The sequence below is a fragment of the Oncorhynchus clarkii genome, unplaced genomic scaffold, assembly GCF_045791955.1.
Source record: "Oncorhynchus clarkii lewisi isolate Uvic-CL-2024 unplaced genomic scaffold, UVic_Ocla_1.0 unplaced_contig_13230_pilon_pilon, whole genome shotgun sequence".
NCBI lineage: Eukaryota > Metazoa > Chordata > Actinopteri > Salmoniformes > Salmonidae > Oncorhynchus > Oncorhynchus clarkii.
Window position 1 is genome coordinate 69,984 of NW_027261008.1, and position 27,452 is coordinate 97,435.

The window sequence follows — 27,452 nt, forward strand, 5'->3', positions numbered from 1 at the left end:
ATGAAGAGGCAGCTGGTGGAGGATGTGAAGACCAGGATGAAGTTCCTCCTGGAGACTGAGAAGACACACAGAGGACTGGTGGAGGAGCTGGAGAAGAAAGTAGGTCCCAGTTAACATCTCACACCACATGGTTTCATCACACAATGGCTTAGCAGAGTCAGATGGCATAAAATGCATTTAACTGGCACGTTTACAGTCCCTCTTGACTTGATGGTTTTCCTGTAGTCACAACAACATTTAACTGGCACGTTTACAGTCCCTCTTGACTTGATGGTTTTCCTGTAGTCACAACAACATTTAACTGGCACGTTTACAGTCCCTCTTGACTTGATGGTTTTCCTGTAGTCACAACAACATTTAACTGGCACGTTTACAGTCCCTCTTGACTTGATGGTTTTCCTGTAGTCACAACAACATTTAACTGGCACGTTTACAGTCCCTCTTGACTTGATGGTTTTCCTGTAGTCACAACAACATTTAACTGGCACGTTTACAGTCCCTCTTGACTTGATGGTTTTCCTGTAGTCACAACAACATTTAACTGGCACGTTTACAGTCCCTCTTGACTTGATGGTTTTCCTGTAGTCACAACAACATTTCAGATGGCACGTTTTCATCACATGACGTCATCTCCTGGCAAATTTAACAATGAATCGGCTACGCATGTACTATATTTCATGAAAACACCACTAACCGACATATACACCTAGCCTTGATTTAATGTACACAGTACTGTAGCATGGGCTAAAGAAAAACACTTTCAAACATCTTTGTTATTTATAAGGTCATCTCAAGTTCTTCCTCCTCTCTCTCTCTGTGTGTGACGTCCAGGTGAAGACCTTGACAGAGGAGGCCACTAACAGGAAGGCCTATATAGACTCTCTGAAGAGGAGGCTGAGTGTAGCCACTAAAGAGAAGAGTCAGTATGAGACGAGAGCCTGTCAGGATCTCAAGGAGGGCCTGGACAAGAAGGTAGCAGCGATAGCGATTCAGGCTCACCATTCTAGTAGTGTGTGTGACGTCCAGGTAGACAGCAGTGGTAATGTTGCTTACACACAGACTGGGATCGTTCTTTTTTGACTTGGTAAAAAATATCAGCATCAAGCTATTTGTTAAGGTGGATTTTATACAGTTTTCCTTCCCATGGACAAGCTGGGAGAAGTACACTAACGGAAGTGGAGATTGACTCCACAACGCCTTCTTATAGCGTCCTTTCCAACCCCATGTATTACGATATAATCTCCCTGGGTTGTCATCAAACCATAATTAATACATAAATCATCTCTACATTATTATTGTACATCATGAAACATTGATAGACAATCGCTGTTCAATTTTCAGTGTAAGAGTGAACAGCATGAATGGAAATCTGATATCCTTCTCTCTCCCTCCTTGTAGGAGCAGTGTGTGGAGGCCCTGCAGGCCCGTGTGAGGGCCAGTGAGCGGGCCCAGGCTGAGCTGGAGCAGACAGCATCCCGTCAGATGGAGGGTCTGGCCCAGCAAGCACCGTGGCCCTGGAGGCCCTGCACAGACGACTGGGCCTGGCCCACACACAGCTGGAGCAGCTACAAGCCTTCACTAAGGTACTGGATTTGGGACAGGGCATGGGTTAGAGGGCAGAGGTCAAATGTACTGGGGGGCAGACACAGCACACCACAGGGGTCGGTGGTCGCTGTCAAAGACATGGACATACCAGGGTCGTGTTCAGTCGGGGCACACCGTAGATTTCAAATCAAATCAGCTCCCTCCGTGTTTCAGTCAGTTTTCTTCCGTTTGGTGCCTAATGAACATGACCCAGTTTGACAATCCCGGTCTGAGATTAGCCTAGTTATTCCTAATATAACCGTATTAGGGTTGTGATATGCCAGTCAGACGAGGGACTGCTAATTAGCCTTGCTGCCATGGCATGTTCTCTTCACACAAAGACCTAATAACCATTGTAATATGTCGTCTCTTATTCTAAATTCATTAACATAATTGCCTCTGAATCAGTCTTTAATCCGACCATCAAATTGAGTCATGACATTGGGTGACGCGAGGGCTGAGTGCTTAGTCTGTGCCAGTGGAGGGCATAATGGGGGGTGAAGGCCTTGCCAGTATGTGTCTGCCCAGTGGGATTGGAGGCCAGGTCTGGCCTGGTCCCAGTTCTAATCCAACTGCCTTTCTAGTGGTGTGTCTGCCAGGGCCTGATAAAGAACCTGTCAATCACACCGTCGCTGTGACACCTGCCCATCATTTCTGACTGCAGTGTTGAGGGGGGGGGGCTTGAGAGAGACTGCGATGGTATCCCCTCCCTCTGAACTAGTCCAGGAGACAACATGGATACCATTGTGGTCATCACCAGCTCTTTGTTCTCCCTCAAGACATTTGTTTCACTGGTCAAAATAAACTGAGCAAACTGTTGTCAGGAAGTTTTTAATAAGAGGTTGCCCATCTCTCTCTCTCCCTCCCTACCTACCTTCCTTTCCTGCCCTCTTCTCTACCCCCACTCCCTCTTTTCTCCCCTAGCAACATCATACTGTATCCTATCTTTACTAGTGAGCCCTTTCCTTCCTTGTTCCCAGAACACTAGGGCTGAGTTGTCTGAATGTCTGGGCCACTGTTGTTGAGCATTCACATCATTCACATCATTCACATCATTCAAATCATTCCCATCATTCTATGTTTCTCCAATCCTTTTTATGATCCCTGATAAGACCAGGAGGCCTTTTGATTGGCTGACCTGCCATCCAGAGGAGATTTACTGCTGTCATGTATTGATCAGTGTCCAGAGCTCCTGGGGCCTTCTTCTGTTGTGTACTCTGTTTGGTTGGACCCCGGGCTCCTCTACAACTCTCTACCAGCCTCAGGCCATGCTCCACCTCTGTTCATGTGCTAAACACTAAACAGTGGCCCTGGACTGGCTGCCTACACTCACCGGCTTAGGCTCAGACACAAAGGTGGACACCAGATTTGGGTTCAAATACTATTTCAATTATTTAAAGTACTTTCGCATACTTTAGAAGTAAGTATTCAGCAATGTTTGATTTGAAAGTACAAGTAGTTGAATATTGGAATGTATTTGGAAATATACTTGGAAAGTATTGGTACTGGACACAGTTAAATAGAACAGTAATAGCCTATGTCAGTATATATCTATGAAGGTGCCATGTTCACACTAGAGATGTGTCTGAATTCACTCAACCACATATTGTGGTCTACTGTCCTTTACCATCCCTGTCTGTGTGTTTTCAAATGGCCATTTTCTCAGTCAGTCCTTCCAGACAGTTGTTTTGAGTGTGTGATCTAGTGAGAGTGATCTAAACGAATGGGGGTAGTTATTAGAAAAGGACAGTGTTTCCCTGCTCAGTTGAGATCTCCATGTTGTAAGCCTCTGCTGTCTAAATTGGCCCTCTGGCTACGGTGATTGTGATACTAGGTTTGTCAGGGTAAGATCTGTGTGCAACTGACTCGATGTACACACACACACACACACACACACACACACAAACACACACACACACACACACAAAATAGTGTGAGATACAATTGGTCTCACTTTCATATATACACACACACACTGATTATTTCTCTCTCTCTCGCTCTCTCTCTCTCTTTCTCCCTCTCTCCCTCTCTCCCAGGGCTCAAAATGAGTGATGAATTCACCCCTTAATCTCTTTCCGGATTATTTCACACATTCAGGGTTTGGGTCAATTGATTGTAACCCTTGACTAGCGACAGTAAATATCTATTAGGGCTGTAAATAAAAGAATAGGATCTCTGGCAGTTTCTTAATGAGCTGTGTATTCCTCCAGGACACAGTCTCGGCACACTTAAGGAGACTAAAGCCAGTTTGGTCTATCAGGAAAATGAAGATAGCTGTGGTATATCAGACCGTATACCACGGGTATAACAAAACATTTATTTTTCCTGCTCTAATTACGTTGGTAACCAGTTTATAATAGCAATAATGCACCTCAGGGTGTGTGGTATATGGCCAATATACCACGGCTAAGGGCTGTGTAAGAAAAGTATAAATACTTTATAGAATGTACAGAGAAACCCTACAGAATATCCTAGTCTGTTTAGTCATATTCATAATCAGCGCATTTGTGTTTTTGTCCAGCTTCAATGCATTTACATTTGATTTCATTTACTAATAGTCTATCTAATACCATCCATCGGCTCTGTCAACGATAACTCTCCCCACCAACTCTGAGCTCTCCCTTATGAAATCTAGCAGAGCCTCAGCTAAGTACTTCTTAAAGTACTTTTATTTCACACGCCCGAAAGAAACTAAAGCAATGGAGACGTCTACTGTATGTCTGTTTATGATTAGCCTGGGTTATGTACACAGAATATGGGGGGGGGGGGTACGTACGTACGTGTGTGTGTGTGTGTGTGTGTGTGTGTGTGTGTGTGTGTGTGTGTGTGTGTGTGTGTGTGTGTGTGTGTGTGTGTGTGTGTGTGTGTGTGTGTGTGTGTGTGTGTGTGTGTGTGTGTGTACGTCTGTTTCTGTATGTGTGCAGCTTCCCTTGTGTATGTTTTGTGTGTGTGTGCTTGAAAAGCGGTCTCATGCTACCTAGCCCATCTCTCGGCTGACCGTCCATTCCAAGGTCAGCTTTTCAGGCAAGCTTACAGGGGAATGATACAGAAGATTATTGCATCGATCAATAAGCTCAAAATGAAGCAAAGGGGAGTTTTGGGTTATTGACTTTCTCATGTACAGTGGCAGCTTTGACATTTAATTGTCTCGCTCTCTTTGTATTTAAGCCAACTGCCATTTAGTGGATTCAGGCCTCTGAGGTGCCCGAAGACCAATGAGATTTCACACACACACACACACACACACACACACACACACACACACACACACACACTATCTCGGGCAACATTTTAAATGCACCTCATTGCTCAATTATTTACACTGTTATGCCGTTGTATTGGTTAGTTGTATGGTGAGCCCATTCAAAAGCAAATAAATCAAAGGTAGCATCTTTCCCATGCGTGATTCGGTCCGCGTCAATTCTGAGGAGATTTAACGGAGATAAAACCTATTGTTGATATCCAAGATGCGTAGATGCCCTCTGTCTCCGTCATCACGGCGCCATTCAATTGGTCGGATAACTCGGAAACCCTCTCAGGTACTAAACTCCTATACGGAGAATGAGCGAACGAACCAGAGAATTTCAGTGTCAAACTCAATATTGCTGCTGACGCCCTCGGCTCTTGTCTTGATAGGTTTCATTTATTCATCATTTATACAGGTGTAGGGTCTTAATTTGATCACCCTGTTGCAGGAGAACTTTTCAACAATGCAGGAAATGTTGAACTTGTGGTGTATTTAAAGTTTAAAAAGGCTTCTGAAGTCTGTAATTTCCACTTTTCCCTTACAAAAAATGTCCATAAATTATAATACACATAATAAGTCACATTTCCTGTTGTTGCAGGACTTTTTTTCCCTGCTGTAGAAAACTGGCTCAAATTTAGATGCTACATCTGTATCCGTCTCTCTCGCTTTCTCTAGTTTCATCACCCTTTCTACATGTTCTTCCTCTCAGGCTCTGGCAAGCGAAACTCTCCGCGAGGTGCAGGACGCCAAATCGCAGCTGAGGAAGAACAGGAAGATGGCGGAGAAGAAGAAGGCAGAAGGTGCCGGAGGGCTGTCCAAGCAGTCCATGGTCAAGGCCCAGTCCATTGCTGCGTCCATCCTCAACATGACCGAGATGGACCTGGCTGAAATGCTGGACACCGATGAGGTACAGGATCATGAATCCATAAAATAGTCACTGCGGGATAGACGTAATATCTGACCCTGTATCAGTTGTTAATAGATGTATTCTACCACCTTCACAATGACCCAGTAGGAACAGATACAAGTATAGGTTACCGTCACTGATAGGAAAACATGGAAAGACAGTTGACTTGTATTGAAGTCCCAGTTCAGTCAGAGGAATCTAACTGGCCTTTGTGGCGGTTCAGTCTCATGTAGAGGCGAAAGAAACGCACACCTATTTAGGCAAGGTGCTGGCTTGCGCAGTGGAACACTTTTTAAAAATGAAGGAGAGCCGCACACTCTAGGAGCTCAGATTGAAAAATATTTCAGTCTCATGTAACAGAGTGCTATGGTAAATGTAGCTATATGACCTTTCTAGTCGTTGACTGGATAAGTATGGGGGAGTAGGCATCATGGACACTTAGGGAGGTGATACAGTGCATTCGGAAAGTATTCAGACCCCTTGACCTTTTCCACATTTTGTTATATTACAGCCTTATTCAAATGGATGAAATAAAACATTTTCCTCATCACTCTACACACAATACCCCATAATGACAAAGCCAAAACAGGTTTTTATTTACATAAGTATTCAGACCCTCAAGATTTAGCTCAGGTGCATCCTGTTTCCATTGATCATCCTTGAGATGTTTCTACAACTTGATTGGAGTCCACCTGTGGTAAATTCAATAGATTGGACATGATTGGAAAGGCACACATCTGTCTATATAAGGTCCCACAGTTGACAGTCCATGTCAGAGCAAAAACCAAGTCATGAGGTAGAAGGAATTGTCCGTAGAGCTCTGACACAGGATTGTGTCGAGGCACAGATCTGGGGAAGTGTACCCCAAAATTTCAGCAGCATTGAAGGTCCCCAAGAACACAATGGCCTCCATCATTCCTAAATGGAAGAAGTTTGGAACCACCAAGACTCTTCCTAGATCTGGCCGCCCGTTCAAACTGAGCAATCGGGGGAGAAGGGCCTTGGTCAGGGAGGTGACCAAGAATCCGATGGTCACTCTGACAGAGCTCCAGAGTTCCTCTGTGGAGTTCCTCTGTGGAGAACCTTCCAGAAGGGCAACCATCTCTGCAGCACTCCACAAATCAGGCCTTTATGGTAGAGTGCCCAGACGGAAGCCACTCCTCAGTAAAAGGCACATCACAGCCCGCTTGAAGTTTGCCTAAAGACTCTCAGACCATGAGAATCAAGATTCTCTGGTTCGGATGAAACCAAGATTGAACTCTGGATTTGCCCTGGAGGAAACCTGGCACCATCCCTATGGTGAAGCAGAGAAGAATGGGTGAAACTTGGCAAATACAGGTATGCCAACCTCGTAGCGTCATACCCAAGAAGACTCAAGGCTGTATTCGCTGCCAAAGGTGCTTCAACAAAGTACTGAGCAAAGGGTCTGAATACTTATGTAAATGTGATATTTCTTATATTTAATACATTTGCAAACATTTCTAAAAATCTGTTTTTGCTTTGTGGGGTATTGTGTGTAGATTGATGAGGGGGAGAGAAAAAAACAATTTAATCAATTTTAGAGTAAGGCTGTAACATAACGTGGTGGTCTAGTGTGTTTGGGATTTATCAGAGTTATGGAATGGGGGGTGGGGGGCTAGTTCTTTCTGGGGTCTTCCTGGTGCAAACATCTGACATACATTATATATACAGTATATTCAAATTGTTTTGCAGTGGCGTCCACGATCCCCTAAATGCATATAGGGGAAACACTAGCTTTATGTATAGGAAGACAATTCTAGAAAACATGTCTACGTACATAACAGAATGGAACCAGGCTAGGGTACAACTATCTCTTATTCAAGAGAAGAAGAAAACGCCACAATATTGAACCTCTCACACTCTTACTCGCTATAAAAGTGATTTGGCTCATGGCTTTTCTTGTTCAAGAAGGACCCTTTGTTTCATGAACACAAGCTCTAACTACAGTACGTCTCCACTTCCTCCCCATAGATCACTCCTTCTCTCGCTCTTCTCCCTTGTCGTCAATTAACCGACACAGCGTTACAATCAACTTCCTGTCTTCATCACAGGATGTGAGAGTGTATGCCAGCCAGGAATCAGGCACCACCTACCCTGGAATGACAGGGCCTAGATATGTTTGAAGAAATGTTCCAACTTATCAGAGCTTAATAACCGTGAAGTGTGTGTGAGGTGAGCGTTGCTCAGGGTGTGTGTTAATGGCGGCTAATGGCATTCCGCCCGGTCAACGGCGTGTGTGTGTCTGTTGGTGTTTAATTGCTCGTCCGTGGATCACGGCGCTGTCGGGTGCTCAGGGACCCACTGGAGAACGGGTAAGTGGTCTGTCACTGGAAGTGTGTGTGTGTGTGTGTGTGTGTGTGTGTGTGTGTGTGTGTGTGTGTGTGTGTGTGTGTGTGTGTGTGTGTGTGTGTGTGTGTGTGTGTGTGTGTTGGGAGAGGAGAGGAGAGGAGAGGAGAGGAGCCAGTCACTGTGTCTTGCTAATTGAAAATCCCCCAGGAACCATGGAAGGACAAGGGGGAACAGTAATTGTGTGTCTGTGTAGATCTTTATGCAACTGGAAGTTACCAGGAAACCAGACGTGTTTTAATCTGTCCAGGTTGGAATCCACCTACTGCTTACTTAGTAACAGAGAGTTTTCCACCAGTTATTTTACCGAGTCAAATGTTGATGTTGAGATGTTTGTTTCTGCGACTGAAAGATTCAGGAATAGGGGCAGCAGTGTGGTTCTCTCAGTTTGAGAGGAGGAGTTGTTCTGCCATACTGTACCTTGTATTTATTTTCCGCTGTTACTGAGGGTGGTTGTGGGAAAAGCCCTTTGTGTTGCCACGGCCCTACACACTCAAACACACACAAATCAAATGCTATTTGCAACATGCTCCGAATACAACAGTGAAATCCTTACTAACCAATAATGCAGTCAAAACATTGTTTTTAAGAACTATTAAAAAATCATTTTTTTTTTAAATTATTATTATTTTTTTTTTTACATATAAACAAATAATACATCAAATGGACAAATAACATAATAAATTAAGAAAAAAATATATCCAAATTACTAAAGAAATAATATACCTAAATATAACAAATAGAATGAAAAATAAAAGTAATACACACACACTAGCACACTCTCCGCCTCAGCATACTCTCTCCCTGCCACTCCATCCAGCGGTAGACAGGCAGTAAGAGAGTGGCAGTAGTGATCAGCTCCTTCTCCTTTGGCAGCAGCAGCTTGTTGTGGACTTAATGATGCGTCTGTAATAAGGACATAATTGCCAGGCCAGTTTGTTTTCCAACAGGGCCCCTAATGAGAGACGAAGGGTCAGTGTATTGTTATGCATCCTCTGAGGGGCCACACACAAACACACCCTTCTCACCTCCGTGGGAGGCAGGGGTGATGAGGAGCCCACCACCAAGCAAGCCCACACCTCACCTCGCTCTCATTCTATCGCTCTCTCTCATTCTATCGCTCTCTCATTCTATCGCTCTCTCTCATTCTATCGCTGTCTCTCATTCTATCGCTCTCTCTCATTATATCGCTCTCTTTCGCTCTGCCTGTCTCACTACCTGTCTCTGCCTCTACCTAGTCCATTTTCCTTCCTTCCTTCCTTCCCTCCCTCCCTCCCTCCCTCCCTCCCTCCCTCCCTCCCTCCCTCCCTCCCTCCCTCCCTCCCTCCCTCCCTCCCTCCCTCCCTCCCTCCCTCCCTCTCCAGTCACACTAATGAGGGTCTCTGAAGACATGGAAATTAGCTGTGCGCTAACGCTACCACCAGGCCCACCGTCCCCATCCGTCTAGGGGAGCCAGGGAGGCCCACCGTCCCCATCCGTCTAGGGGAGCCGGGGAGGCCCCACCGTCCCCATCCGTCTAGGGGAGCCAGGGAGGCCCACCATCCCCATCCGTCTAGGGGAGCCAGGGAGGCCCACCATCCCCATCAGTCTGGGGGACCGAGGGAGGCCCACCATCCCCATCCGTCTGGGGGAGCCAGGGAGGCCCACCATCCCCATCCGTCTGGAGGAGCCGGGGAGGCCCACCATCCCCATCCGTCTAGGGGAGCCGGGGAGGCCCACCATCCCCATCCGTCTAGGGGAGCCAGGGAGGCCCACCATCCCCATCCGTCTAGGGGATAGGAGAGCCAGGGAGGCTCATTAGCAGTAACAAGGTTGCACTATCTGCACGCTGGTGTCTCTTTAATAAAGACTGACCCTGAGTGGAGCAGCGGTCTAAGGCATCGCAGTGCTGAGGTGCCACTACAGTCTGGGGTTCACCCATACGCCGGTGCACAATTGTCCCAGGGCCGTTCGGGTTAGGGGAGGGTTTGGCAGGGAGCTTTGCTTGGCTCATCACGCTGTAGGGACTCCTTCTTTTCTCTTATTTTTCATGAAAGCTTCATTTTCTGAACTCACCTCAGCCTTTATTTTTGTATCTGCGTTGAAGTGAAATTGCCTTAAATTGAGTGATTTTCTGGTTGTACAGAGACGAGTCGCCCTGTGAGGCTCAGTTGTAGAACATGGCCAAATGGTTGTGGGTTGATTCCCGCTGGGCCCACCCATACTTAAATTGTTTGCACGCATGACTGTAAGTTGCTTTGGATAAAAGCTTCTACTAAATGGCATATATCATTATTATTATTATTATTTGTTCATCTTTGGTGGTTGTTGTGTGTCTCTGCAGGAAGAGGATGATGTGGCAGCAGACAGCAGGAGAGACCAGGAGTGGCTGGACCAGGTCATGAAGATCCTCCAACAACAGGTCTGGTTTCAAGTCTGCTAGTGTTTTTAGTATTATCTACAGTAGTTAGGATCAGTAGTGGAGGGTAAACACACCCCTTCAGGGTATGAAGCGTGTTACTTTACTCACCGCGAACGGTGATCAGAGCTTACCCACCGATTTGATTTTCCACCACATCACTGGTACTGATAGTTCAGCCATTGTGGTCTCGCATAGAGATGAACCAACAAATGTTTGTCTAAATCAAGAATGAACTAGTTACAATAGAGAGAAGAAAAGACTGTGTGAGTTGTGTACAAACACTTGTCTGTGTGTATGTGCCGTCAGCTCTGTGTGATCCGGTTCAGATTGAGTGTGTGTGTCCGTGTCCATGTCAATTCGCGCTGCAGGCACTCATGCGTCGCCTCCTCACCACGACACACACCGGCTCTTCCTCTGACCTTTTCACCTCCCCTCACAGACACACACTGGCTCCACTCAATCCATGTTTTCCCCTCCAACCGGACTGCTCTCAGGCCCCCACTCCACCACTGTCCTCCTGCATTCCTCCCCTTCCTTTCTCTCTTGCTCTCTCATTGTCTCTCTCGCACTCTCGCTTTCTTTCGCACTCTCTCTCTCTCCCCCCCGATCTCTTTATCCCCCCCATCTTTTTCTCACTCTCGCTCTCTCTGGCTCAGACCCCAAGGCAGCTTGTTAGTGGGGAACTAAATATTGATTTGGCGTTGCTGTCGATGCCGGGAGAATGAGCGAGCGTCCACCAGAGACGGTCCACCGGCAGGCTGCTATCGACGTTTTCCGCGGGCAGAGGAGAGAGAGAGGGAGGAGAGGGGGATGACAAAGCTGAGACTAGCCCCCGGGTCCCGGAGGGGGCCACAGACACTGCCGTGGTGACCCCCCCCCCCCCCTCTCTCTCTATCTCTTTTCTATCCCTCGCTCTCTCACGCCAGACTTTTTATATCCATCCCCTTTCAAGTCTTCTCTCGCTCTCTCTCTCTCTCTCTCTCTCTCTCTCTCTCTCTCTCTCTCTCTCTCTCTCTCTCTCTCTCTCTCTCTCTCTCTCTGTGCCTGGCTTAATAAACTCACAGTATCTCTAGAGGGACACACAAACATCAAGGGGAGTTTGTTGGCAGGTGAGATTTTAGAAAAAGGAAGCCGACTGTGACTGTGCTTAGTTGTGCTAGTGGTGTGTACTGTACTCTACAGCATATGTCTCTGTCTTTGTTTCTGTGTGTCTCTGTCTCTGTGTCTCTATCTCAGTTTCTCTATCTCTGTGTCTTTCTCTCTATCTCTGTTTCTGTGTCCCTGTCTCTCTTTCTGTGTCCCTGTCTCTGTCTGTCTCTGTCTCTCTTTGTCTCTGTGCCTCTGTTTCTGTCTCTGTGTCTGTCTCTTTGTCTCTATCTGTATCTACGTGTCTGTGTTTCTGTCTTTGTGTCTCTATTTCTGTGTATATGTCTCTGTGTCTATGCCTGTGTGTCTTTGTTTCTGTGTCTCTGTCTCTCTGTGTGACTGCAGGTGCATGTCATTTTCGTAAGGTGGAGACAGACAGTGGAGACCACAGGCAGTTGTTCCTTGTCAGTGTGCATCCTATCTTCACACACTGACACGTTGTCTTTAGAGAACTAAGAAGACATAATAGATACAGTTGAAGTCGGAAGTTTACATAAACTTAGGTTGGAGTCATTAAAAGTAGTTTTTCAACCACTCCACAAATGTCTTGTTAATAAACTATAGTTTTGTCAAGTCAGTTAGGACATCTACTATGTGCATGACACAAGTCATGTTTCCAACAATTGTTTACAGACAGATTATTTAACTTATAATTCACTGTATCACAAATCCAGTGGGTCAGAAGTTTACATACACTAAGTTGACTGTGCATTTAAACAGCTTGGAAAATTCCAGAAAATTATGTCATGGCTAATTGACATCATTTGAGTCAATTGGAGGTGTACCTGTGAATGTATTTCAAGGCCTACCTTCACACTCAGTGCCTCTTTGCTTGACATCATGGGAAAATCAAAAGAAATCAGCCAAGATCTCAGAAAAGAAATTCTAGACCTCCACAAGTCTGGTTCATCCTTGGGAGCAATTTCCAAACGCCTGAAGGTACCACGTTCATCTGTACAAACAATAGTACGCTAGTATAAACATCATGGGACCACGCAGCCGTCATACCGCTCAGGAAGGAGACGCGTTCTGTCTCCTAGAGATGAACGTACTTTGGTGCGAAAAGTGCAAATCAATCCCAGAACAACAGCAAAGGACCTTGTGAAGGAGCTGGAGGAAACATGTACAAAAGTATCTATATCCACAGTAAAACCTATATCGACATATATATATATATATATACACATATATCGAAATGCCGCTCAGCAAGGAAGAAGCCACTGCTCCAAAACCGCCATAAAAATGCCAGACTACGGTTTGCACATGGGGACAAAGATTGTATTTTTTGGAGAAATGTCCTCTGGTTGGATTAAACAAAAATAGAACTGTTTGTCCTTAATAACCATTGTTATGTTTGGAGGAAAAGGGGGAGGCTTGCATGCCGAAGAACACCATCCCAACCGTGAAGTACGGGGGTGGCAGCATCATGTTGTGGGGGTGCTTTGCTGCAGGAGGGACTGGTGCACTTCACAAAATAGATGGAATCATGAGGAAAGAAAATTATGGGGATATATTGAAGCAACATCGCAAGACATCAGTCAGGAAGTTAAAGCTTGGTCGCAAATGGGTCTTCCAAATGGACGATGACCCCAAGCATACTTCCAAAGTTGTGAAAAATGGATTAAGGACAATAAAGTCAAGGCCATCACAAAGCCCTGTACTCATCCTATAGAAAATGTGTGGGCAGAACTGAAAAGGCGTATGCGATCAAGGAGGCATACAAACCTGACTCAGTTACACCAGCTCTGTCAGGAGGAATGGGCCAAAATTCACCCAACTTATTGTGGGAAGCTTGTGGGAGGCTACCCGAAACGTTTGACCCAAGTTAAACAATTTAAAGGCAGTGCTACCAAATACTAATTGAGTGTATGTAAACTTCTGACCCACTGGGAATGTGATGAAAGAAATAAAAGCTGAAATAAATCATTCTCTCTACTATTATTCTGACATTTCATATTCTTAAAATAAGGTGGTGATCATAACTGACCTAAAACAGGGCATTTTTACTAGGATTAAATGTCAGGAATTGTGAAAAACTGAGGTTAAATGTATTTGGCGAAGGTGTATGTAAACTTCCGATTGAACTGTACATCAATAGAAATGACAATATTCTAGAAAGCAGGCAGCACTCGTCTCCACAGTACAACTGTTCTGTCTTCCTGTCATCCATTTGAGTTGCTCAGTGAGCAGGAGAATGTGAAACAGTGAACACTATGGCCTGTCTGTCACCCTGCTGCCTGTGGCAGTCGCACTAATAATAAGGCTTCCTTAACAGGGATATGATCTGCCCTGTTCCTCCACACTGCCCTGTCACCGCAGTTAAAAAGGAGAAGAGACAGAAATAGACAGAGAGAGAGAAAGAGGGCAGGAAAGAGAGATCCATGTCCTTAGCTGGCTGGCTGTCACTTGGTGGGTGGGTGGTTGAGTTTGTGTGTGTATGTGTGTGTGTTTGTGTGTGTGTGTGTGTGTGTGTGTGTGTGTGTGTGTGTGTGTGTGTGTGTGTGTGACTACTTCTGCAGCAGCCCAGTCCTGTCACTGTCAGGCCCTAATGGAGCTGCCTGTGGGACAGCACTTTATTATCTCAGTGGCACTGTCAATAGCAGAACCATCAGTCACCGGGCTGTCCGTCTGTCTACTGTGTCTGGCTCTGGGCCACAGCCACCACCACCCACTGCCCCGCCAGGCTCACTGTCACTGTCAACACCACACCAGCCAGCCACACGTCAACATAACAAGGACAGAGGGAGAGGCCCTGACACAGTGGCTACTTTAGTGTGTGTGTGACAGAGTGTGAGGAATTGATTGAAGAGGTGTGTGTTTTGAGTGTGGAACTATTGTATTTTCAGTGTTGATGTACTGTGTATGGGTGATGGTGTTTGAACGCTGTGAATACTTTAATAAGACCACTCTCTACTGGTAGTGTGTTCATGTGAATACTTTAATAAGACCACTCTCTACTGGTAGTGTGTTCATGTGAATACTTTAATAAGACCACTCTCTACTGGTAGTGTGTTCATGTGAATACTTTAATAAGACCACTCTCTACTGGTAGTGTGTTCATGTGAATACTTTAATAAGACATCTCTCTACTGGTAGCTACAGTACAAGCACACTTAGTTATTTATTGGAAACGTGTTCTAGTTATCTGCACAAGACTAGATCTTTATTATCTTGTCACCCCTCGCTACTGCCCTACAGTTGTGGCCAAAAGTATTGAGAATGACACAAATATTAATTTCCACAAAGTTTGCTGCTTCAGTATCTTTAGATATTTTTGTCAGACGTTACTGTGGAATACTGAAGTATATTTACAAGCATTTCATAAAGTGTCAAAGGCTTTTATTGACAATTACATGAAGTTGATGCAAAGAGTCAATATTTGCAGTGTTGACCCTTCTTTTTCAAGACCTCTGCAATCCGCCCTGGCATGCGCCCCATTCTTGTATAATCAATGCTTGGAGTTTGTCAGAATTTGTGGGTTTTTGTTTCTTCACCCGCCTCTTGAGGATTGACCACAAGTTCTCAATGGGATTAAGGTCTGAGGAGTTTCCTGGCCATGGACCCAAAATATAGATGTTTTGTTCCCCGAGCCACTTAGTTATCACTTTTGCCTTATGGCAAGGTGCTCCATCATGCTGGAAAATGCATTGTTTGTCACCAAACTGTTCCTGGATGGTTGGGAGAAGTTGCTCTCGGAGGATGTACCATTCTTTATTCATGGCTGTGATCTTAGGCAAAATTTTGAGTGAGCCCACTCCCTTGGCTGAGAAGCAACCCCACACATGAATGGTCTCAGGATGCTTTACAGTTGGCATGACACAGGACTGATGGTAGCGCTCACCTTGTCTTCTCCGGACAAGCTTTTCCGGATGCCCCAAACAATCGGAAAGGGGATTCATCAGAGAAAATGACTTTACCCCATTCCTCAGCAGTCCAATCCCTGTACCTTTTATAGAATATCAGTCTGTTCCTGATGTTTTTCCTGGAGAGAGGTGGCTTCTTTGCTGCCCTTCTTGACACCAAGCCATCCTCCAAAAGTTTTTGCCTCACTGTGCATGCAGATGCACTCACATCTGCCTGCTGCCATTCCTGAGCAAGCTCTGTACTGGTGGTGCCCCGATCCCGCAGCTGAATCAACTTCAGGAGACGGTCCTGGCGCTTGCTGAACTTTCTTGGGTGGCCTGAAGCCTTCTTCACAACAATTGAACCGCACTCCTTGAAGTTCTTGATGATCCGATAAATGGTTGAATTAGGTGCAATCTTACTGGCAGCAAGTGGTTGACAGAGGAAGAACAATGATTCCAAGCACCACCCTCCTTTTGAAGCTTCCAGTCTGTTATTCAAACTCAATCAGCATGACAGAGTGATCTCCAGCCTTGTCCTCGTCAACACTCACACCTGTGTTAACGAGAGAATCACTGCAATGATGTCAGCTGGTCATTTTGTGGCAGGGCTGAAATGCAGTGGAAATGTTTTGGGGGATTCAGTTCATTTGCATGGCAAAGAGGGACTTTACAATTAATTGAAATTCATCTGATCACTCTTCATAACATTCTGGAGTATATGCAAATTGTCATCATACAAACTGAGGCAGCAGACATTGTGAAAATGTATATTTGTGTCATTCTCAATACTTTTGGCCACGACTGTAAACATCCTTCTTCTCATTTCCTCCTCTCTCTCTCTCTCTCTCTCTCTTTATTTGCCGCTCTCTTTCTCTCCCCCTCTTTCCCTCTCTCTCTTTCCCCCTCTCTCACTCCCTTTCCTTCTCTCTCCCGCTCTCTCTCTCACTCCTCTGCTCTCCACCCGGTGGCTTTTCATGAAATAAAGCCCAATATCTCTCAGTAGAACACCATCTTAGGCTCCTAATGTATACACACACACCTACCCAGCTCCACTGGTGTTCCCCTCCTCTCATAATAATTTACTAGCCAGGGGCCCCGGACCCACACCAGCCACTACACCCCACCATGAATAACACAGCACGAAGATGTAGTGTCTGAAGACGTGCCCTGTGCCACAGGGTGTCTAGCCAATCACCAGCCCAGGGAGAATGGGGTTGAAATGGCCCAGGCCCATATTGATTTAATTGCCTTGGTTTATTTGTGGCATCCTAATTATTGACTGGAGCTGAGTTTAATGGGCCTGGCTTTATGAACACGGGGAAATGACTGCATATATGGTCTTCTTCCTCCCAAATAGCACCCTATGCTCTATTTAGTGCACTACTTTTGGCCACTGCCCTATTGAAAATAGAGAATAGGGTGTGATTTGGGACACGCATATGGCCTTCAATCTGCAGTTTGTTTGGCCAATAATGAACTGCTCCCCGTCCCTCCCTAGATCCTCTTTCACACTCATTTTAAAGCTATATTCTGGGATTTGAAAAACAACAAAACAGAAGCCCTGTTGAATTGAAATGACCATTGAACAGAGTCCCAGATCACAGACTGTAGCTTTAACCTTCTACTCAACCCTCCTGACAGCCCCCCCCAAAAAAAAACATTTGAAAAGTCGTCGGCGCACTGCCCTTTACGACCGCCGATTGGGGGGACGCTCAAGTTTTACTAGAGGGTGGCGGAAGCTGGTGTGATATTGAGTGGTAATATTTACTCTTCAGTACCCTCGGGGGAGGAGTTTGGTTGCTATAGGCACTGCACTGTGTCAACCCAGGGTCCATTAAGAGAAGATGAACTTAATATCTTTACTGTAGTGTACTCTACATATCTGGGCCTGTATTTCAATCAAGAGCCCTTAGACAACACTACTTTAACTGAGACTCAGCGATATGACGTTGCCATGAGCAGCACTGCAGATGAACGTGATGCAAGACTTTGCTCTCACACAGTGTATCTGAGCATTTTATTTAACCTTTATTTAACTAGGCAAGTCAGTTAAGAACAAATTCTTATTTACAATGACAGCCTAGGAACAGTGGGTATACCGCCTTGTTCAGGGGCAGAACGACAGATTTTTAACCTTGTCAGCTCGGGGATTCGATCTAGCAACCTTTCGGTTACTGGCCCAATGCTCTAACCACTAGGCCGTATGTGCATGGGGGCGCCACACATTGCTACAAGGTGATCGCTACGGGACCAAAACAGCTGAGAAGTTTAGCCTCGCGTTTCAACGCTCCTAGTTGTTGCGGAATTCGACCCGATATTCCTGTTTACTTGTGCATGGCTGAGTCTACCTGTAAACATGGCTGAGTCTACCTGTAAACATGGCTGAGTCTACCTGTAAACATGGCTGAGTCTACCTGTAAACATGGCTGAGTCTACCTGTAAACATGGCTGAGTCTACCTGTAAACATGGCTGTTTGTGGAGGCTGTCATGTGACCCAGACTAGTGTCCTGTCCAGGGTGTGTACTTGTACATCAAGCTGCCTCACACTACAAACACAGCAGATAGACTAGTGTCCTGTCCAGGGTGTGTACTTGTACATCAAGCTGCCTCACACTACAGACACAGGAGATAGACTAGCGTCCTGTCCAGGGTGTGTACTTGTACATCAAGCTGCCTCATGCTACAGACACAGCAGATAGACTAGTGTCCTGTCCAGGGTGTGTACTTGTACATCAAGCTGCCTCATGCTACATACACAGCAGATAGACTAGTGTCCTGTCCAGGGTGTGTACTTGTACATCAAGCTGCCTCATGCTACAAAAAAGGGAGATAGACTAGTGTCCTGTCCAGAGTGTGTACTTGTACATCAAGCTGCCTCATGCTACAGACACAGCAGATAGACTAGTGTACTGTCCAGGGTGTGTACTTGTACATCAAGCTGCCTCACGCTACAGACACAGGAGATAGACTAGCGTCCTGTCCAGGGTGTGTACTTGTACATCAAGCTGCCTCACACTACAGAAACAGGAGAAAGACTAGCATCCTGTCCAGAGTGTGTACTTCTACATCAAGCTGCCTCACACTACAGAAACAGGAGAAAGACTAGCATCCTGTACAGGGTGTGTACTTGTACATCAAGCTGCCTCACACTACAGAAACAGGAGAAAGACTAGCATCCTGTACAGGGTGTGTACTTGTACATCAAGCTGCCTCACACTACAGAAACAGGAGAAAGACTAGCGTCCTGTCCAGGGTGTGTACTTGTACATCAAGCTGCCTCACACTACAGAAACAGGAGATAGACTAGTGTCCTGTCCAGGGTGTGTACTTGTACATCAAGCTGCCTCACACTACAGAAACAGGAGATAGACTAGTGTCCTGTCCAGGGTGTGTACTTGTACATCAAGCTGCCTCACACTACAGAAACAGGAGAAAGACTAGCGTCCTGTCCAGGGTGTGTACTTGTACATCAAGCTGCCTCATGCTACAGACACAGCAGATAGACTAGCGTCCTGTCCAGAGTGTGTACTTCTACATCAAGCTGCCTCACACTACAGAAACAGGCTCCTGCTCCTGTGAACAGTTCCAGCTCACACAAGCCAAGGCATGTGCAAGGCTACTTACTTACATACTCAACCAAAACCATTGTAACTTTTGAGTCAAGCACCACCATGCCCAAACAACAATATTACCAACTTCTCAAACGTGTTGTTTGTTGTCAACGCTGGCATAGGGATGGCGGATATCATCTGCAATTATTCTGCAGTTGGTAATTATTATGCAGTAATGACAAGGAACAGATCTCCAGCTACTGTTGTTCCTTCAGAAAGAAGGGACTCTAATTAAGCCTTGTTTAATGATTGGGCTAATTAAATCAGCAGTGACTGTGCTGTGTGAAGGGGGGGGGGGGGGGGGGGGGGGGGATTCTCAGACTTTGTACTGTAAATGTGCCAAGGCAGAGATTGTGGGGACAAGGGGCCCTAGGGGAGGTGGGCGACTGGGTTTGTGTGACGAGTAGAGACCAAAGTAGACTATAACCTTCCTCTCTGTGTTTACTGTGATCACAAGCTACATAGTTTATTCAGACAAAGACGCTGTACACTAATAGAGTTTGGTTTAAGTTGGCCAGTCAAGATTATTCTGGAACTGCATTCATTAATTATTTTCCTCAATTTTCCTCTACACTGGCTGACTTTGTTGAAGTAGGCACACAGAAGTGAATTGATGCTGGTAGTGGACATTCTAAAGTGAGTTAGCATATAGCTTGGCTGTTGGACAGGGTTTGGGCCTCATTGAGTAATGTTAGCCTGTTATGATGGCTCATTGAATAACGTTAGTCTGTTAAGATGGCTCATTGGATAATGTTAGCCTGTTATAAGGGCTCATTGGATAATGTTAGCATGTTATAATGGCTCATTGGATAGTGTTAGCCTGTTATAATGGCTCATTGGATAATGTTAGCCTGTTAAGATGGCTCATTGGATAATGTTAGCCTGTTATAAGGGCTCATTGGATAATGTTAGCCTGTTATAATGGCTCATTGGATAATGTTAGCCTGTTATAATGGCTCATTGGATAACATTAGTCTGATATGATGGCTCATTGGATAATGTTAGTCTGTTATAATGGCTCATTGGATAATGTTAGCCTGTTATAATGGCTCATTGGATAATGTTAGCCTCAGATGAGGCTGCTGAGGGGAGGACGGCTCATAATAATGGCTGGAACGGAGCGAATGGAATGGCATCAAACCCATGGAAACCATGTGTTTGATGTTGTTGATACCTTTCCACCTGTTCTTCTCCAGCCGTTACCACGTGCCCATCCTCCCCAATTAAATTGCCACCAACCTCCTGTGGTTAGCTTGTTATTATGGCTCATTGATTAACGTTAGCCTGTTATAATGTCTCATTGAGTAATGTTAGCCTGTTATGAGGGCTCATTGATTAACGTTAACCTGTTATTATGTCTCATTGAATAATGTTAGCCTGTTATTATGTCTCATTGAGTAATGTTAGCCTGTTATTATGTCTCATTGAGTAATGTTAGCCTGTTATGAGGGCTCATTGAGTAATGTTAGCCTGTTATGAGGGCTCATTGAGTAATGTTAGCCTGTTATGAGGGCTCATTGATTAATGTTAACCTGTTATTGTCTCATTGAGTAATGTTAGCCTGTTATAATGTCTCATTGAATAATGTTAGCCTGTTATTATGTCTCATTGAGTAATGTTAGCCTGTTATGAGGGCTCATTGAGTAATGTTAGCCTGTTATGAGGGCTCATTGAGTAATGTTAGCCTGTTATGAGGGCTCATTGAGTAATGTTAGCCTGTTATTATGTCTCATTGAGTAATGTTAGCCTGTTATGAGGGCTCATTGAGTAATGTTACCCTGTTATGAGGGCTCATTGAGTAATGTTAGCCTGTTATGAGGGCTCATTGAGTAATGTTAGCCTGTTATGAGGGCTCATTGAGTAATGTTAGCCTGTTATGAGGGATCATTGAGTAATGTTAGCCTGTTATGAGGGCTCATTGAGTAATGTTAGCCTGTTATGAGGGCTCATTGAGTAATGTTAGCCTGTTATGAGGGCTCATTGAGTAATGTTAGCCTGTTATGAGGGCTCATTGAGTAATGTTAGCCTGTTATAATGTCTCATTGAGTAATGTTAGCCTGTTATGACGGCTCATTGAGTAATGTGCCTGTTATAATGTCTCATTGAGTAATGTTAGCCTGTTATGACGGCTCATTGCTGAAGAAAGTCAAACTACTGTGAAACAGCACCATAACAGTCAAGTCATCATGATTTGTGATAGGATTACACACTTCAGTATAGTGTACAGTATAGTATGTTTCTGATTTGTGATAGGATTACACACTTCAGTATACTGAACAGTATGGTATGTTTCTGATTTGTGATAGGATTACACACTTCAGTATACTGAACAGTATAGTATGTTTCTGATTTGTGATAGGATTACACACTTCAGTATACTGAACAGTATGGTATGTTTCTGATTTGTGATAGGATTACACACTTCAGTATACTGTACAGTATGGTATGTTTCTGATTTGTGATAGGATTACACACTTCAGTATAGTGTACAGTATAGTATGTTTCTGCCAACAGGTACAAAAAGGTTTCAGCAGCGTTGCAGCATCCTTTTGTGTGGATATAACCTTAATGTATTTATACCTGTGTCTGTGATGATCACCTCATTTCCACTCCTAATGAGTGAAAAACAAAGGCCTGCCGTAGCGTTGCTGAAGCGTTTAATCTGGGTTGTATTTAGGTCAGCTCTAATAACACAGGTTGCACAGACCTGATGATGTTTCCCAACTAAATATCAACTCCAAAATAAGGCAAAGATTTTTAATTACAGTATCTATGGCCCCAAGTGTCCAATTCCCTTTCATATCAGTCTCCCGGGGCCCTAAAGGGGAGAATAGAAAGGAACACGGCAACGAGAGAGAGAGAGAACGAGAGAGAGAACCGTAATTACCAAGGAGAAAGAAGGAGAAGAAGAATAGACTTTGGGGATTTTTTTCCTTTTACTCACCTGAGTTTTTCCCCGTCTTTTTTAATCTGCATGTGACATGTTCATTATCGGGATAATCAAATGCAGACTTTTTTTTAGTAGGTCTTGGGTGCGTTTGTTTTGTTCCTTGTTGTTTATTCCCCGTTTGATAACTTTGATTTCAAACAAAAGGGAGCAGATCAAAGATCATAAAGTGTTTCCCTGTGATCATGTAAAGTATCTCCTTCCCTTCCCCGCGGTGGCCTAGATTGGAGGTGTCTTATCGACGCTTTTAAATGACGGTAAACATATTGTACCATTTCAGTGGTGTATGCAAGGGCACTGGAGAACAAGCATTGAATCTAAAGCATTTTTAAATCAATCAATTAGTCAATCACATTTCTAAGAGGTACAGATGCAGGATCTTAATTTGACCACCCTGTTGCAAGAGAACTTTGCTGCAATGCAACAAATAAAAAATGTGTTGTTCCCGCTCCTTTGTCTCTGTCGTCCCCTTCCCTCTTTCTATTTCTATCTAGACTTCCACACTAACACCATGCATGTCTACCTCTCCTCACACAAACTGGGCCCTCGAAACCTGCTAACCTGTTCCGAGGGAGAACAGAAAGCGTGTGAATGATCGATCGGTTAAGGGAGGTGTTGTTTCACGTAATGGCGTCTAACGCACAACGGGAGCCCCGGTGTTGTACCGCAAACGGCTCCCCGCCTCCAGCGGCGCCCCAGGCACTGGAGTAACAGTGTCATTTAATTGGTCTGGTAAAACCACCTTTACGTCGCGCCCCCGGCCACCTTGTATTGTCTCTTGTCAGTATCTCGACACACTCAACGCGGCTAGCTTAGCACGTCAGCGCTAACACACCGGACCGTGTTAATGAAAACATATCCAGACAATCGCTCTGGTCTGCGGGGCCTATTGAATAGTGATGGGGGCTAGGGGGAAGGTGTTACAGGCTTTGGTTTTTCCATTTATATTTGGGGTTGGACGTTAGCATGTTGGGCGCACCGATTGGTGTCACCTCGTTAGTCAGTATGTGTTACACCTGTGCTGGCTTGTCACCTCATTAGTCAGAAGGTGTTTCACCTGTGCTGGCCCATGTTGATATCTAAAAAAAAAACTGTAATGTATCTGATCTTCCCTGTTTTCGTTTTGCTCCACTTTTTGGTTTGCTTCCTGACTTGATTTGGGTTTTATTTTGTTTGCCTCTTCTGGTGGGTGTCTTTTAGGGCCCAGTTGTTGTTGCTTTTTAACAATTTGGTACGTTCCCCAGCAAGAAACCAAAAATTGCCACTCAAACAGGAGGTGGAACTAACAAAGAGTCACTGACAAGGAACAAAACAGGTTCCCGGAGGGGTTCTGAAAGACATTCATGGGGGTGTCCACTGAAAAGGGCCCGGGGCCCCTGTAAAGCAGCGGTTACATAGTAATGACAGGTCCTAGCGGTCCCTCTGGTGCCATTAGAGCAGGCAGAGACATTGGTACAGTGTGTGTGTCGCTCCAGGGCCTGTGTGTTCACCTGCCCCAAGTAGCAATCTCTGTGTTTGATCTCACTGACTGTCACAAATGTAACCCATACGGCTACTAAAAGAAAACGCTCCGTGCAGAAGAACAGAGGCCCTTTTGCCAGAATACACACAGCATGCAAACCAGATAGGTCACCTCTGTGAACAAGGAAGGTTGTGTTTATGTAGACTATGAGTTACACACACTTAAACCAGAATAGACTGAGGTACACTTCTCAATCAGTATGTTTACCTTTATTTAGCCATATCAATCATAATTATCATTATGTGGTCCTCTGTAACTCAGTTGGTAGAGCATGGTCCTTGCAATGCCAGAATTCCAGGACCACCCATACATCAAATGTAAACACACATGACTGTAAGTCTCTTTGGATAAAAAGCATCTGCTAAATAACATATATTATTATTATCATCATTATGACCCTCTCGGTCTCCTCTCCCATAGCCCTGTGCTGTGGCATCTCTTTATACTGTATTTGACTGTGTAGTTGTTTGTTTGCTTAGTTAGTGGCTGTACGTGTACTGTAGTTAGCTGATTAGAGCAGTGGTGAGGAGCTGAGCTGTGATTGGGTGTGTAGTGTTGTCTCTGCAGAGAGGAACAGAGGTGTCTCCGCAGTGGTAGAGGAGACTCAGAGGAACAGAGAGATGTCTCAGCAGTGGTAGAGGAGACTCAGAGGAACAGAGAGGTGTCTCAGCAGTGGTAGAGGAGACTCAGCGGAACAGAGAGGTGTCTCAGCAGTGGTATAGGAGACTCAGCGGAACAGAGAGGTGTCTCAGCAGTGCGTGTGTGCGTGACAGAGACAGACAGACAGACAGACAGACAGACAGAGAAATAAAGAAAGAGCTAAATAAACATCCTGAATGTTTAACTTTGTACAATTCCTCCAGTAAGCCACTTCAATTCACTTTCAAGATCTGAGCGTGAAGAGAACCTTTAAGCTCCAGTACTTAGTGCTGATCTGGTTTACATATGTTATGGAGATATGTTCTATGATTAAAGCATAATACAACGTTTTATGAGTTTCAGAGCTAAGCCAGCTTCAGTCCACTACGACTGAGACCTGGCCACAGCGAGACTTTAAAACCCCACTACAGGAATGAATAGGTTTCCCAGCGTTTCAGAGTGGATGCACAGAGTTCATGTGAATATGTATGTGTGGTATATCTGCCTTTGATCGCCAGGGCCTGATTTCCATAAAGTCCTTGTGTCGGTTTTGAGAGGCAAGAGGAAAAACAAAATTAGCCGAGGCGCAGAGGTTAAGACTGCCCCCTCTCTCTCTCCCTCGCCTGCAGCAAGGAAACCACACACACATACACAGTGAGAGAAACCCAAACTATTCCTCTCAACTTTAACACTGAGTGCAACTCTCATTAGTCTAGAGTGTCCTCCGCTCCTTTCTTATACAACACTGAACGTTCACTCAGAGAGCATGCTGACTAGCAGAACACCAGTATGTACATTACAGAACCATAAGTATATGGACACCTGCTCATCCAACATCTAATTTCAAAATCATGGGCATTAATATGGAGTCCCCCCCCCCTCCCCCTTTTTGCTACTATAACAGCCTCCACTCTTCTTGGAAGGCTTTCCACTAGATGTTGGAACATTACTGCGGGGACTTGCTTCCATTCAGCCACAAGCGCATTAGTGAGGATATGTGCTGATTTTGGGTGATTAGGCCAATGGGGTTGAGGTCAGGGCTCTGTGCAGGCCAGTCAAGTTCTTCCACACCGATCTCGACAAACCATTTCTGTATGGAACTTGCTTTGTGCACGGGGGCATTCTCATGCTGAAACAGGAAAGGGCCTCCCCCAAACTGTTGCCACAAAGTTGGAAGCACAGAATCGCCTAGAATGTCATTGTATGCTGTAGCGTAAAGATTTCCCTTCACTGGAACTAAGGGGCCCGAACCATGAAAAACAGCCCCAGACCATTATTCCTTTTATTATTTCCTTGTTGCAAAGGTGGCATCATATGATGTTGCCACGTTGAAAGTCACAGAGCTCTTCAGTACAGACCATTTTACTGCCAGTGTTTGTCTATGGAGATTGCATGGCTGTGTGCTCGATTTTATACACCCGTCAGCAACAGGTGTGGCTGGAATAGCCAAATCCACTAATTTGAAGGGGTGTCCACATACTTTTGTATGTAGATTGTACCTCAGGACATCCTAAATTAACAAAGTGCTCAGCTGTTCCTTTTTCATTATTGCGAAGTAATCTGTTTTTAAGAAATGCTTTGTGGAAAACACTAAACATGGACCAACCCCTCTCTCTACTGCCCCTCTCAGGCCCAACCTCTCTCTCTACTGCCCCTCTCAGGCCCAACCTGTCTCTCTACTGCCCCTCTCAAGGCCCACCTCTCTCTACTGCCCCTCTCAGGCCCAACCTCTCTCTCTACTGCCCCTCTCAGGCCCAACCTCTCTCTACTGCCCCTCTCAGGCCCAACCTGTCTCTCTACTGCCCCTCTCAAGGCCCACCTCTCTCTACTGCCCCTCTCAGGCCCAACCTCTCTCTCTACTGCCCCTCTCAAGCCCAACCTCTCTCTCTACTGCCCCTCTCAGGCCCAACCTCTCTCTACTGCCCCTCTCAAACCCAACCTCTCTCTCTACTGCCCCTCTCAAGCCCAACCTCTCTCTCTACTGCCCCTCTCAGGCCCAACCTCTCTCTACTGCCCCTCTCAAGGCCCACCTCTCTCTACTGCCCCTCTCAGGCCCAACCTCTCTCTCTACTGCCCCTCTCAAGCCCAACCTCTCTCTCTACTGCCCCTCTCAGGCCCAACCTCTCTCTCCTCTCAATACTGTACCACAATAACAACAAACCTGCCCTCTGAAAAGATGCCAAGTGTCAAAAAGCACACTTTAACTGTTCTGTGTTTTTTCTGTCTTCTTTCTCTCTCCCTCTCCCCTCCCCCTCCACAGATCCCCTCTGCTGCTCTCCTAATGGAGGTGCTGTGTGTGAAGATGAAGGAGAGGAAAGTGCTGACAGAAGCGCTGGCCGCGCTCACAACACCAGTCAGCGAAATCGCCTGACTCCCACTCCGGGGCTGAGGGCTGCGGCTGGGAAAAACTGTCATCCTCTCACTCTCCTCCTCCTCTTCTCTCTCCATCCCTCCTTCGTGCCCAGGCCTTTCTTTCTCAGCGGGGGCTGAGTTGGCCAAGTCGACCTGAAGTTGCTCTCTGTGTGTGTGTGTGTGTGTGTGTGCGTGAGCATGAGCGCGCACGTGTATGAAGTTGCCTCCACGCCGCGCTTCCAGAACCAATATTTACGAGAAAAGCGCTGTCGACTCACTCCGAGCCACTCGCTCACGCAGCGGTCTAGTGCCGTGCCGGGGCCCAGCCTTTGTAAATGAGCCCCCAACATCTGCGTTAGTGGTTAGCGCGCTCCATCTGCGAGACAGGGCCCTTTAGCGTCAGGCTAATTTACAGTACAGAGACAAACGCTCTCTCTCTCTTTCTCTCCCTACTCCAAACGCCATCCTGAGGTGATGATAACATTATGCTTACGTTTTTACTTCAAGTTAGACATGATTTGTTATGTTTTTTTTATTTTGATATTTTCAGTAATTTATTGTGGATCTCAAGGACCCCCCAGGGTGCTCGGAGTGGGACCTGACCCAACAGTGCAGACTCAACGAAAGAAAAAGTATCCTCTTAAAGTAAGAAGCAGACATTCTCTCTCCTCTTAGGATATACTGGACTCAAACCCGACACATGCATTCCATGTCCCATTTGGACCGGTTGGATTCCATTCACGTTTCAGTGACCAAATGCTCTTAACGTGAATGATAGCATAAAATATACATTTTGTGTGTTTTGTTTGTTATGTCTAGGTATATTCTGAAATGTGTTTTATTTCAGGATACTACTAGACATTTGTGTGTTCACTTCATACTG

General features: G+C 45.4%; 1 protein-coding gene across 1 annotated transcript; it reads left to right on the plus strand.

Moving 5' to 3' along the window:
* On the plus strand, nucleotides 1-27,452 carry LOC139403185 (centlein-like). The gene is made up of 7 exons (XM_071146889.1): nucleotides 1-99; nucleotides 832-972; nucleotides 1,399-1,438; nucleotides 1,501-1,583; nucleotides 5,541-5,738; nucleotides 10,429-10,506; nucleotides 26,478-27,452. Exons 1-7 carry the CDS (start codon nucleotides 1-3, stop codon nucleotides 26,586-26,588), a joined length of 750 nt encoding a protein of 249 aa, XP_071002990.1. The 3' UTR covers nucleotides 26,589-27,452.

Bases quoted from the DNA above. Each gene is read 5' to 3' on its own strand.
- LOC139403185 (XM_071146889.1), top strand. From the start codon at position 1: ATGAAGAGGCAGCTGGTGGAGGATGTGAAGACCAGGATGAAGTTCCTC. The intron at 973-1,398 runs GTAGCAGCGATA...CCCTCCTTGTAG, and splicing joins AGGAGGGCCTGGACAAGAAG to GAGCAGTGTGTGGAGGCCCT. The intron at 1,439-1,500 runs GTGAGCGGGCCC...GGTCTGGCCCAG, and splicing joins GCAGGCCCGTGTGAGGGCCA to CAAGCACCGTGGCCCTGGAG.